This window comes from Leptonotus elevatus, chromosome 2 (assembly GCF_054856555.1).
Source record: "Leptonotus elevatus isolate MCC_2025b chromosome 2, RoL_Lele_1.0, whole genome shotgun sequence".
Lineage (NCBI taxonomy): Eukaryota > Metazoa > Chordata > Actinopteri > Syngnathiformes > Syngnathidae > Leptonotus > Leptonotus elevatus.
The window spans coordinates 2,599,219-2,613,878 of NC_141240.1; the positions used below are offsets into that span (position 1 = coordinate 2,599,219).

A 14,660-nucleotide genomic window follows, 5' to 3' on the forward strand; every position below is an offset into this window, starting at 1 on the left:
AAATTTAAGCCTTCCGAGGAATATATCGTCTGATTCCACATTACTATAATTTCTGGACGATAAACTGCTACTTTTTTTTACCCTGCGGCTAATACGAAGGTGCAGCTTATCCATCAGATCACAAGGAGGCACACTATAAAGAAAGCGCAAGAGCATCAGGCAGAGCAAAACTGTACAGTTAATAGTCTTGTTTTACTGCATACAGGCTAGGTTGTTGACCATTGACAAATGTTGAAACTGGATTTTGAGTTCTCCATGACAAGGGAGATGGTGAGCAACCCTTGATCTGAGGTTGTGCCTGCCTCATTTTCCAAGTAGCTCCTACCTCACCGTAGGCCTGTGAACTGCAGTAGGCTTGACTGAACAAGAGTGCACTTTGACTAATCACTTTGACAAACAACTTTGATGTTGATACCACAACACTGAGAACAATTACAATGCTCATTTGGAGTAACAATTATTTAGTCATTATTTTGGGCCCCAGGTTGTTGTGCGCAGGTAAGTTGGGCAGGGATTGTAAATATTTTTTGATTTGTTATTGTGTGTGTGTGTATGTGTGTAAATAAATTTTCTTTCCATTTAACACATTTGTGATTCCAGTTGCTTAGTGCGTGTGTGCGCGTGGGTGTGCGTGTGTGTGCGTGCGTGCGTGCGTGCGCGCGCGCGCTTGCGTTGATTTATTGGTTTCAATTAAATTAATTCTTCCTAGAGGTGAACCTAAGAAACCAAACCAGCCCATACATCTGGCCAAATAAATATTTTTTGATTTGTTATTTTTGAACATGATAATGTGTTGCCACTTTAGAACAGGGGTTGAAAAAAGATGAGTAAATGAATTGTTAATGTGAAAATATAGTTTGTTCATGATAACAAAAGGTAGTAAGGCATTTGCAGAGAATTTGTTCACATTCAAATATAAGTTGTAAATGATAACAGTCTACAAATATTGGCAAAATCACCAATATTGAACGTTGGAATGGATCTGCAAAAAGGTTTGTATTACAGATACTCATTTTTCAACATGAATTCATAATTGCCCATCATGACTTCATATTTTACTTATGCCTTTTAATAATAATAATAATAATAATAATAATAATAATAATAATAATAATAATAACAACAATGAATTCGATTTATATAGCGCTTTTTTAGACACTCAAAGACGCTTCACAGTGGTTGCATTATTCATGTACTCACACATTCACACCGTGGTGGCGGTAAGCTACTTAAGTAGCCACAGCTGCCCTGGGGCAGGCTGACGGAAGTGTGGCTTCCAGTGTGCGCCTACGGCCCCTCCGACCACCACCAAACATTTGCACCTTCCATACACCAGTGTGAGTAACACTGGAGGCAATGTGTGTGAGCTGCTTTGCCCAAGGACACAACAACACATGACTTGGTGAGAGCGGGGATCGAACAGCCGACCTTCTGGTTACTGAACGACCGTCTCTACACCCTGAGCCACAACCATTTTAATTATTAGTAATGGATATTTCTTAATCATGAGTTAATAATTAGTTAATATTTGCAAGTTATTAGTTCATGAGTTCAGATAATAGTTCATCGTGACTTTGTTAATGCATTTACAAATTATTACCTATCAATTTATAAATTATTTATTCCTAATCTTTAAATATTTACAATTTATTAGTTCAATATGAATCTATTAGTTCAATATGAGTTCTCATGACTTCATCTTTAACTAATGTATTTCAAATGTCAATGTTGCCCTGAGACTGGGAGGTTGTGGGTTCAATCCCCGGATGGGTCATACGAAAGACTATAAAAATGGGACCCATTGCTGCCCTGCTTGACACTCAGCATTAAGGGTTGGAATTAGGGGGTTAGATCACCATATGATTCCCGAGTGCGGCTGCTGCTGCTGCTCACCACTCCCTCAGTGGATGGGTCAAATGTGAAGAACGAAGTTCGCCCCACTTAGGTGGGTGTGACAATCACTGAATCTTAATCTTAATCTTAAGTGTTACCAAACACTTTTACCCATTAAAAAAACAACAACCTCAAAATGTCTAATATGGCCATTTAGGATTTAAGAACACAACTTTAAGTACAATATGAGGTAGATACATTCTTATTTTATACATGGTATATGTGTAAAATAACAAGGTATTAATGGCTTAAAGTTGTGTTCCTAAAAGCTAAGCAGCTATGTTTGACATTTTGAGTTGAATGTTTTTGTTTTTGTTTTTTTAATGGGCAAAAGTGTTTTGTAAAATAAATGAAGCCTATGTTCTATTTATCTTTTTTTTTTTTATAATGAAAAGACCTCAATGTGCTATTTAAGGCATATTACCTTCCTTTAAAAGTGGAGAGTGAATTACAAAGTACCCTTGGTCCAGAATATTGAAAAAGAAGTTAAGAAAGTAAGGCGGGTACCAGCTGTCAAACTAATTTACTGTTACCAGCAAGGCGCTTCCTTGCTAATGCTAACAGCTTGCTGCTAGCCACTAGAATAGAATAGAACTGTATTTGTCATTGTGTACGCAATAAACTTATTTCAGCAGCATCCTTGCCTTCGGCACTACATCATAAAAACATAAATTATCAACAATGACATACTTATACACAACAAATAATAAAATAGGCCCTAATGCCAATATAAAGTCGATTTAAAATTGGTCATGCGTAAGTGCATTTATTACGAAAGTTTTATGTATTTAACTGCTTGTGGATAGAAACTATGCAGTAGTCTATTTGTGCGCACGCCCAGTGTCCTTTATCTTCATCCAGAAGGGAGGGAGGTAAACAGCTTGTGGCCAGGGTGTATGGGGTCTTTGGAAATGGAGCTGGCCAAAGCTAATGTCGGAGATTTGTGTCATACGATACAGTGACGGCGTAATTAACAGGCGATTTCTTAGCGTCCTAAATTAGCGATTGAATTTCAGATAGCGTTGTGTTGATGTTGATCGCAACTATGTAATGTCAATAATAACTACAATAAATAAATCAGAAACATCGAAAAAGGGATTCAAGTTAGTTATCACGCCACAATGCGGGCCAACTTCAAAGTCTACTAAGGCTATTTACATTGCCGTCAATGTACTATTTGGAGCGCTTTATTTTGAAGTTAGCCTTAGCGTAGGCGGCGTGTTATGCTGAGTATATTTCCAGCTTCCGTTTTCAGATTCAAAATCCTCCTACTGCTCTGAAGCACACTCTGCCGAGCCCTCTCTTTTTATTTCTTTAGGGTGGTCCCTGGTTACATGGGTATTCCAACTCTACAGGGGGCGTGGGGGGGGGGACAGCATAGTTGGAACACAGTGTACTTGCTTATATGTGTGTGCATGTAAGTGCTGAGTACATGTGTGGTCAAGTTTTCAATCATTTCTTAACAGACAACAGGCATCTTAGCAGACTGGATCAATTCATTCTGCTGGGTTGGATGTTCTTGTAGTCATGAGTCATCTTCTGCAGCAAATAGTAAAGAGCTTATTCATGTGATAATTAATTGTACAATTTTCCCAACAGTCTGGCATGTCAGAATTTTTGCTCGTCTTGTCGCTTATTGTGACATGTCCTACGTCTTCGACCTTTTGGTTCCGCAGCATTGACTAATAGTGAGAGGGAGCCAAACGTCAATTACACCCTGACCAGCATGCTATAGCTCCTTTTTTTTTTCTTTCTTTTTTTTGCCCTGGATAGCTCATGGGACAGGTCCAGACTGGTGCAACCTGAAAAAAAATTTAACACCACTGCAGCGCTGCCACTATGGAGCTCACACACATACGTGTACACTCAAAAAACGGATCCAAGCCCTTCTTTGATGTGACACATTCAAATTCCGTTTGATTTGCTGGAAAAATCAACTCATTTGCTACCAAAAACGTATTAAACATTCTATAATAAATATTGCCATGGTCCCAAAATTGTATTTATACGTTTGTTTTTTATTCTAGAGCATACAGAAGGCTTTTATGCAGCGTCCGACCTGAAGAGGTCGCTTAAAGCAATGGTAGTTATTACAAAAAAACGGCCAGCAGGTGGGAGCAGATAATGAGAGATCAACCAGGACCATGTTGCAACAAGCTGTTTTCCCCAGTGATTTCAACAGATTTGTGAATAATGATGAAACTTAGCTATATTCTAATGCTAGTCGCTGCAAAACGGAAACAGATACAAGTATACTTTTATTCATAATAAAAGAAGAGACTCTAATCTTTCCTTTGGTAGGTTCCATGTTTTTAGAGCAATAGAACACAATATTCTGTGAGCCTTCCAAAATAAGTAAAAATTCTGTAAACCAGCCGAGAGCAAAGGGGGTTGCTTCAGTGAAAATGGCTCGGAGTGAATGAGTTGGATACTGAATATATTTATATTTAATTGCTGTAACACACCTTTTATATTCATGAACTCAAAAACAAAAACTTTAATGTAAACACAAAAAAAGGAATGTGTTTCATTTGAATGGGCCCATTATGCATGGGTAAGACATCGCACTCTGAATCTGTTTTTGGAGTTCTCTGCCTCGATGCTGCTCTGGACACTATACAGACCCACGGGAAAGTGCTGTAATTCTACTCCTTGGACGAGGCTGAATTTGGTATCCTTGGTGAGTACTCGGTTTTGTTATATTTTAAAAAGCTTCCTGTAAAAAACATTGTGAAGTGAGGCAAATTTTACTCGTAGTGAAGTCGGACATTGTGGACTAGATGGCTACGACACATAAGGGAGAATGAAAATATCTATGGTATGACTACTGTCAACGGCTGTTTTTCATTAAAAGGTTTGTTGGTGGGGGCATTGGGGAGGACAAATTTGGCGTGACAACCTCCCTCAATATGTGGGGCAAAACTGTCGTTTTCACTGCGTATTTTATTTTTTGAGTGGGGGTGTCGGAACGTTCACGCATTACGTGAAGGTGGCTGGATTGATAATGTTGCAAAAAACACGCACACTTGCACATTCACTCGTTAACACTAGTTTAGTGGATTGCTAACAGTCAGTCAGTCAGGTAATAATAAAGAAAGTTTTTTTTTTTTTTACCAGTACAAGTGCTCTAATGAAATGCTGTGTACTGTGTGAAATTGAGTATCCTATCACTTGTATTTAATATAATTGTCCTTTTTTGCAGTACCAAGGTACTGGAGGCAACCTCTCAATGATTGTAAGTAATAACATGCCTACTAAATGCTGGCACAAGTTCTGTACCATTGTCATATGTTCAATTTTAATTGTGCTAATTGTTTTCACTCCTTTTCAGGATCATAAATGTGGAAATGCAGATAATGCAGCAGGTAGTAACTGTGCATTTATATCTTCTATATGATTTTGTTTGTGTGCATTTATATCTTCAATATGATTTTCTGTTTGTTTGCTATCGCTGCGAGGCCCCTCTTGTTTTTGTAAGAATGCCGCCTTCAGCCTGAGTGACTGATATAACTCAACACAGCGCTCGGCTCCAGCTGTGTTGATTGAGCTCGGCAGCAACGTATTTTAACTGCAGTTGCAGCATTGCACCATTATGGAGGCGCTATATCAATAGCAGTGCACCGAAAAGACCTGAAGTAACAACCGAAGAAGAAACTGCGTTGCCTTCTAATTCTTTTTTTAAACAAACAACAAACAAAAACTTTATTATACCAAAGAAGAAACAGATCACGGAGCACCTGTTGCACATGCCCATTTCATGGTTGCAAGGCAGGGGTGGCATACTCCAGCCATCGGCAAAGTAATAAAAACACAGTATATACAATAAACACAAGTGTTTTACAACAACAGTGAACTATAGTTACAATTTAATATGTAGTAGTGGATGAATTTTTAATGATCGTAGTAGAATTTTTTTTTTGTGGGCCATCCACTTAAATAAGCACTCCAGCCCGCCGCAGTCATGGCTCCAACTTTGGATATTGCGGCTTTAGTGACTACAGGAAGCCTTCAGCTGTCCGGTAAGTGAAGACGACAAGCCACTGACTCTGAAGACTTGGCCAAAATGTGTGTTCCGTTTGAGCAATCGTGGTGAGCTTCACGTGCCTGTAGCGAAATCATGACGGCAATGTTTTATCCACGGTGGAAATGCAAAGTGTTTCTAGTCTGTATATATATTGTGCATTTTTAGACAATGACGCTGGCTGGCTGTCTTGCTGGTAAACCCGGAAATACATTTTTCATCTATATGTGAAAGCTTCTGTGCATTTGATGCACATCATGCAATCCTGGAAAAAAACTGTGGGGCGATTCCCATTAATGAAATGTTATGGTAGAACCGTTTTAATTAAAGAATGCTTTAACATGATAATAGTCATATTCTTATTGGAACTATTATTATTGTTATTATTATTGGAACGTGGCAGTATTATATGTTGCCTGTAAAAATTGAAAGTGAGTGGGTTAATTTACAGAATACAGTAGTACCAATATCTTAAAATAAGACTGGTATCGGCACCGATATCGATACCTGGCATCGGTAGTCGCCCATCATAGTCAGGTTGGTACCACCTCTGCCTCAATTTGAGCCTAATTAGATGGAAAACCTGCCCGCAATTTTTTGTGTTCATCCAATGATTTTTTATTTTTTTGGTGTGTGGAAAGCCCACGCATTGTGCAACATTTGCTTTCATTTAAAGACATGAGCAATATGCCCTGCATTGAAAAAAAATCTGAGCTAAATCTACTTAGAAAATGTAAGGCAGCTAATTGCATCAAATTATCAAGTAGTTACAAGGAAGAAAAAAACTTGTTAAAACAAAGCAAGTTTTTAATTGACTAAAATCTAAATTTGCAAGTAAATGCTACTTGAGTTTAGAGTTTTACTGGTCAATCTTATTATCTTTGGGATTACTTACTTATAATAGTTTTTAAATATGCTTTTATGAGTAGAAGCTACTTACTTTTAAAAATGATCTATACCACTCATTTTCAAGTTGGATCTACTTTCTTTTTACATTGAATTGGCTAAATCACATTTAATAGACATCTAATAATTGACAAACCTCACAGTACCTCACAATTATGATGAATTCAGCCCCCACCCCTCCCAACACCCGCGCACACACAAGAATCAGTGAACTAAATACAATTCAAATTTACATGAAATATTCAAAATGGCAATGAAACTTTGAGCCCTGCAACAGCTTACTTAAACTGCTTTAAACCTGTGCAAAATGTTCAAACAATAAAATATCCTGATTCTAAATCAGTTTTAACATAAACTTAATATTCATAGTTTGTGCTTAAATGCCATAATTAATTCATTTTGAAACAAAATTCAATGTAATTTGATTTACAAACAAATTTGACTTACAAACAACCTCTTGGAACCCATTGTGTTCGAAAGTTGAGGACTACCTGTATATATATTTATATAGCGCCATGTATGTACTTATCCCCTCTTCAAATCATACTCAAAAATATCAAAAGTTACATTGTTTTTCATTTTATGGACGAGAGTAACCATTGCCATTGTCATATGGCAACGGGAATAAAGTACAAAACAATACAGGTATTGTGACTGTTGTTCTAATATTTTCAGTATAATTTGTGCATAAGTAGAGATGTGCACGTACAGTGAGGATCGACCTGGTCTTTGGGACGGACATAGCCTATATCTTTTAATAGAAGTCGGGCCAGGCCTGGCCCCCTTGACAGCTGTGATTTTTTCCCCCCCTCGAAGGAGGAACAAAACTTGATGGTTTAGAGTGAACGCGCGGATCAAATGCACTAAAACAATTAAAATAGGAATAAATATTTGAGAAGACAGTGGATTAATTTTGTTTTTGAAGGACGTGTACCGACATTATTTCTCAAATGACTGTTTTGTTAGTGAAAGCCTGTTCAGAGCTGGATTTGCAACACGTTTAAACATAATGGATCGGTCCCAACAGTGTGACACAACTGCGGGAGAGATGTAAGTTTAACATAATTGATTTAGCATTCCTTCCTATCCTTTCTAATAAGAGATGTGCACCTTCTACCATATTACTGGTGTATTTTTAGTGCCTAAAGTGGGAGCTACATTTGTCGTGTGGAGGTTGTTTGGTTAGAAGAGGTCAGATATGATAAAGCAGACGGTGGTTGGTAAATATGAAGCGGTTGCGTATTGTTTTGTCAAGATACAATCCGCGGTGGTTAATTTGCCGTGACTGGCGACTCGCCACCTAGTTGACATGACTTTGTGATGCTAACCGGCCGCTAGGTGGTCTCAACGAGACGGCTTGCAGGTTGCGACCACACAGTGGCCTAAATGTGCACATTTGTGTTATTCATAACCGCTTGTAAATGTCTACAAGCATTCACGGCAAATCGGAGACATTCACGGCAAAATAACGTTCGCGGGAGATTTGTCATTTCTCGTGCAAATGATAATCGGCTGTCTGTAGGTATGGAGCGGCGGTCTTAGCTCTATAGCAAAATTGCTTTGTGGTTAAAAAGACTCTTGGGAGGCAGTTACGACAACCTACTGTTGCCCATTGACATATGCACAGCAAAGGCTACCGTTACAAAAAGCGCCATGCAATTCAGCAAAGCCCTTTGAAGTGTCAGTGTACAGCTGTCATTGCAGTGTTTTCACGCTTCCAATTCGAGTTCTAATTTACAGCAAATATAGTCATCCTCTAGAGCAGTGGTTCTCAACCCTGGTCCTTGAGTACCCCTATCCAGCCTGTTTTCCATGTCTCCCTCAGCCAACAACAGGTAATTCAAACGATCAGCTAATCAGCAAGCTCTACATGAAGCCTGATAACGATCCTCACCTGTGTTGGCTGAGAGAGACATGGAAAACAGGCTGGATAGGGGTACTCGAGGACCGAGGTTGAGAACCACTGCTCTAGAGGAAATGCATATGCTTTTCAATTGGTCACAGAATTTACTTTGAATGTACTACAAACTTTTCCTTCCCACTTCTTGCTTCTTTGGAAATCATTACTTACTGTCATCCAATCTCAAACATAAAAATTACCAGCAAGAATTATTTTTTTTGTCGCCACAAACTGAGTTTTAATAATGATTTACTTGTGCCTTGTAAGCATGTCTCTTAGCTAATGCCATTTTCCTGAGTTTTTTAGCCAAACCAATGTTGTTTTGCACAATGCAATTACCGGCAGTATTTTGTTATCCGTTCCTGCTCGGTCTCGGCAAAAAGGTGGGGTCCAAATAGGGTAGACAAAATGAAGTACAGGAGGTCATATTGTAATTTGGCGTTTTATTTTCTCTTTTTATTCACTTTCTTGTTCCATCTCCACATTCGACTACATACAGCTGCAACTCCATCCGCCGCTGTACCTTAATACAAGCCAACTAGCAACAAGCGTGAACCAGCCCACCAATCAGAAACGTGCGTTGGCACAGCAAAATTTGCCCCGAAGGGTTGTCTTGAAGGAAAACGTCTCCGGAACTCGGTGCACACATAGGAATATTTTAAGACTTTTAAGTGTGCCTTATAGTCTTGAAAACACGGTAAATATTCTAGAAAACGTCTTGGGTGGCGGCCAGTTTACTTGGGTGGCCCGCCCAAGTATTAACATGGTGTGGGAATGGCTGCTCTTATACACATGTCTCTTCAAGGGTGATGCTCGGATGCACAGTCCAGGGTTTTGTGCACAATACTGCACATACACCATGATGGAGAATGAGTCAAAAAAGATTGTCTACACGATCTCCAGCGATAAGCGTCACTGCCAGAGAAACTCTGTTATTATGGAGAAGCACTGTTTCATGAAGCCATCAGTGAAGAGTTCACTGTCAATAAAGTCTGCACTGATGTGCACACTCAAATATCAGCGCTGTTTCGTACCTGATGTACATGATATCCCAAAAATAAAAGCTTATGTGTGTGTATATTATGTTTTTTATAACAATGATCATCATAAAATAATTGTGGCATTTGGTTCGTTTTATAGAAACAGGAGAATACAAAGACAGAGGAATAAAGCACTCCCTTGCTATCTGGCATGGGGCTAAAAACCTCAGTAAAAGGATTGTGGCGGTATGTACTAGTTCAGCTGAAGTGTGTGTTTGTTTATATGATGTGTTGTAAACATGCCTTCATTTATCTGTGTATTTAGGCTGGGTGTCAAAAGGATTGTGCCTTACTACTGACCTGGAACCGGGACATCACCAATAACTTCTGGTACTGCTGTAAAACAGTAGAAACTTATGGAGACTTCATGGTAGGTCAACATGAAATTAAACAAGTATTTTACGATGTTAAGAAAAAACATAAAAATCGTAATATAATAATGTATGTTATTGTAGGACCTATGGACCGGAGTTTTACACTACGTCACTGGTGTGCATCAGTGGTAACTGGGTACCTGTCATCATGATCCATTGGAGGATAATGGGAACAAGCAGCTGATTCCAATCGGCTCTGTTGCACACCAGCGGCTACGTGAATTAGTCTAGGATTCACGCTGGCTGAAGACTGTCAAGAAATACCTGTCTTTTAGGTATGTGTCCCGTTACATTGCAATGCTACTTTATACTAAATTATGGAATTTTGAGTATTTATACATCAAAACTGTGTTTCCCCATTTAGGTCAACAGCAGAGTTGGAGTCATTTCATAACCACATCTTGATGTATGCCGGAAAGAGATTTGTCTTCAAGGCAAGAATCTATTTGGCGACCCTGGATTACAACCATCACCTGGGCAGAGCACTCAAGAGGAAGAGGGATGGCACAGTACAGTATATCAATTTTAAGATTTTACATAAAACTTCTTTGGAGTAACAATGCTTGGTCCACATTTTTATAATACACAATTTATAATACAGATGTTCTCTATTTGTGTACTGTGTACTGTGTACTCACTTAGATGTTGTCTTGTCATCACCCCCCAAGAAAAGGCATAATCTACAGCAAAAGGACCAAGTTGTGGCAACTGTACACACACAAAGTCAAAAAGGACTACAAGTACATCGCTGACCTCCAAGCAGTTGTAGTCCGCTCAAGGCTTTCATCCCAGGGAGGGATGGCAGAAAGTCACCCTTTCAGACCCGAGGATCCAAAATGGCTTGGCACTCTAGCAGGTGGTCCGACCCCAACTATACAAGAGCTAGAGCATCAACAAGTCAGCAGAGGGCTATGTAAGTTTCCAGTATGCAGATGACATGCTATGTCATATTGTTATTATTATTATGATTTATTTATTTATTTTACTTTGGGTAGACACAGTGATCCATCAATGCTGTTAGTAACTAGGTATATGTGGATCTGAAAAAAGTACTAAACATATTCCTATTCGTTCCTAAAATGCATTATTTTATTTTCTGCAGGGAAACCGTCTGAATGAAGAAGGCCCCCACAGCCTCTACCACTATTCGTTCCTAAAATGCATTATTTTCTTTCCTGCAGGGAAACCTTCTGAATGAAGGCCCTCACAGCCTCTACCACTTGACCCATCCAAACAGTTACATGTATGGTAATTATAACACCAAATGTAAATAGCATACACTCTAAAGGTTTTACACTGAATAAAGCTCTGTAGTAACTTTGCATTTAATTCTTATTTATGCATATATTGTCATATTACCCCTAAATGTGATGTAAAGATGTCTTACAACGTACATCAAAGCTTCAGCTTCATCCCAAATGGCAAAATGCTCAAGTATTTTTAATTTGGGAAATGTTTATATAAGATTTAGTAATTAATAAGGTTTATAATGCATGTATTAAATTAATTAGACAAATATTCCAACAAACTTTTTATTGCACACGTAGTCCAAAAATAATTCACAGTAAATATTGAGATATTATCTGCTGCACAATTTAAAACACACACAGTCAAAAAAATAATTCACAGTAAATATTGAGGCATTATCAAAAAACACGCACAGTACAAAAATAATTCACAGTAAATTTTGAGGTATTATCTATTGCACAATTAAAAAAAAAAAAGTATATGTATGAGTTTACACTCAAACGACAAAATTACCATATGGGTCAGGGAAACGGTCTTGAATTTTCCATACACAACTTGGTATGACAACTCTATTGCCTGGGTCCAGCACTCCAAACGACAAACTGGCGATAGGCAGCATACCGAAATTGCCTTTTGCTTTCTCCAGTTCTGCTCGTATTGACCTTTTGCACGTGACGTCACAGCCCTCATTGGAAACGCCTACGGGACGCTGGACGGCAAAAGACCCACTTGCCTGTATTGTAACCATTGAATCTTGTACAGCGTAAAGTCCTTTATCTAATCGATTATCTTATAAAATGGTCATATCTTGCTGTGCAGTCGGTTGTACAAACAGACAAAGAAGTAAACCAAATGTTGCTTTTTAACGCATACCTACTAATGAAGGCAAAATACGTCGATTGATAGCAGCAATCAACAGAAAGGACTGGCAGCCCACAAAGTATTCACGGATTTGCAGCGATCATTTTACTACATAATGATATAGGTCGTGCGCTGTGAATTCCGGCAAAATCTGCGATTTGATTAACTTGGTAAAAACAGCAAGCAACAGAAGGTAAGGGGCTGTTTTCAAACTAGCGATATCCAACTTAATTAAATATCGCGCTCTATGAGTCCCAACTAAATGTGCAACTTCGACTGACAGGCGAACTTTTGTCTTTGAAGTAGTAGATTCCATGGCTCTTTGGGCAATAATAACTTTTAATTTGTAAAATAGCAGTTGCTAAGTCGCTCCGGGTCACGTCCACTTCCATTCAACAATCATTTCCTTCCGCCGTCCGTCAGGGCAGTCACGTGATCACGTGACGGTGCAAATGTTTAATATCATTCCAGAGTCGTCTGGCAAGTCGCAGTACACCATCTTCAAGTATGAACAAGTCCATGTGTGGCATCAACAACACACAGTGTTGAGGTTTTTGTCCACAGCATTTCCTCTCCAGAAGCGTGGGCATCTCTCTGCATTTACCACATTCACACCAGCTCAGTGGTTGTGGGTGTGGAGTTTCTACTGGAGTTGCATTAGAGGTGTCCAGGAGGTCAAAAATCTGACTGGGCTCACGGTTGAGGCACCACTCAAGCAGCACTTGACATTGTTCACGTCTTAGACTCTGAATCCTAGCCTGTAAGACAAACCAAAATCAAAATGAGCATTTATGGGTTCATCAGTATCTAATTGTGTTCACCAGTGGAAAAACCTAATGTGTACTGAAATGTCATTGTGTCAAATTGGCTCCTGCAATCACATTCATCAATACGTTATGTGCGTGCGCTCTCTCTCTTTCTAGCATTACAACTTGGCCAGATAATATTACAACTGCCTTTTTTTGCAATCAGATGTACATGTAACTATCAAACACGTACATGTAAGAAAGGATAACATATAGGTCTACTAAACATACCCGGTCACTTGCAGTCCTCTGGGCCTGGAGATTTTGGACTCTTGCTATGTGGTCCTGAGACAAATTGTTCAATAAACCGCCTCGTCCTCTGGCTCTAGGTCTCCCTCGACCTCTGGTGCGCCAAGCTCCTCTCACACCTCTGCCTCCCCTACGGATTAGTGATGGGAATTCCGGCTCTTTTTAGGGAACCGGCTCTTTTGGTTTGGCTCACTAAAAAGAGACGGCTCTTTTGGCTCCCAAATGGCGCTTTAGATTTTTTGTCGCTTAAATAAATGACCTGCTCAAATGGCTCCAGAACAGTGCATACCTCCCATTCCTCTTGGCTCAGAGGATCAACTGATGCATTCATAACAGCAAGGGTAGAGATGACTGCATCCTTGGACTCCAGGATCCGTTTTATCATATAAAAGGTGGAGTTCCACCTTGTGACACAGTCTTGTTTGAGCTTCAGCTCAGGCATGCCCATCTGTTGTTGGGTAGATTTGAGCTTGTGTGTGCCTGTTGTGCTCCTGTGGAAAAACTCCACTATCGCCTTCACTTTGTCCACAGCAGGCTTCATCACCTTCAGAGCATCTCTTACAATCAGGTTGATTGTGTGTGCAAGACATGGGTGGTGGGTCCATTTAAGGGTTTTAATTGCTTTGGTTATGTTAGCTGCATTGTCACTAACACAGCAAACCACTTTGTTGTCCACGCCCCACTCTTTTGCCACTTTGAGCAGCTCCTCAGCTAAGTTGTCAGAAGTGTGTCTCTCACTGAACTCAAAACAATCCAGAAGACAGGACACCATTTTGAAACTTTCAACAAAGTGACATGTAACTGACAAGTAGGATGTGGTGGTTCTGGAAGTCCAGCTGTCCGTTGTTAGACAAACTGCTGTGGCTTTTTTAACCCTCTCTTGCAGTGAAGCACGTTCTCTGTCATACAGGCTTGGGATGATTTTTTGGGAGAGTGTTTTCCTACTTGGAAGTGCATATATTGGATTGAGTGAATGAATAAACCTTCTGAATCCTTTGTCCTCCACAACTGAAAATGGTTGGAAATCACATGCAATCATTTTAGCCAGTTCTTCATCAATTGCCTTCTGTCTTGCTGGAGTCATTGACTTTTGCAAAAATTGGCCCAGAGAGCTCTGGGTTGTAATTTTCCGTTGTTGTGGTGGTGCACTGGATGATGCTGAAGACACTGCAGCCGCAGCGGCAACAGTTGCAGTAGCACCTTCATTATCAGGTTCATTAATTTGCCTTTTTTCCTCCAATTGAACTAAAGGATGAGTAGTTCTCATGTGCCGGTGTAAATTGTTTGTAGAGCCTCCCCGATATGAAATTTTAGTCTTGCAGACTTTACACTCTGCCTTAGTTTTGTCAGTTGTTGTATTGA

At 39.5% G+C, this 14,660-nt stretch overlaps 2 protein-coding genes across 9 annotated transcripts in view; both read left to right on the forward strand.

The window, feature by feature from the left end:
* LOC147178156 (SRSF protein kinase 3-like) overlaps nt 1-14,660 on the forward strand; it is a 98,411-nt gene that overhangs the window by 21,996 nt on the left and 61,755 nt on the right. The gene's annotated exons all lie outside the window — the stretch shown is intronic.
* LOC147178157 (uncharacterized) lies at nt 3,283-11,456 on the forward strand. Of its 4 annotated transcripts, none has more exons than XM_086069232.1 (9): nt 3,283-4,573; nt 5,096-5,128; nt 5,225-5,258; nt 9,861-9,946; nt 10,026-10,130; nt 10,216-10,409; nt 10,499-10,648; nt 10,803-11,047; nt 11,237-11,456. In XM_086069232.1, the coding sequence occupies exons 1-6, from the start codon at nt 4,493-4,495 to the stop codon at nt 10,264-10,266; spliced, it is 390 nt and encodes a 129-aa protein (XP_085925358.1). In that variant the 5' UTR covers nt 3,283-4,492; the 3' UTR covers nt 10,267-10,409; nt 10,499-10,648; nt 10,803-11,047; nt 11,237-11,456. The 4 variants fall into 4 exon arrangements, 3 of the variants coding, with proteins under 3 accessions (XP_085925358.1, XP_085925356.1, XP_085925355.1); XM_086069230.1 differs by having other exon boundaries at nt 10,499-10,643; XR_015094119.1 differs by having other exon boundaries at nt 3,283-5,128; nt 10,499-10,643; nt 10,777-11,047.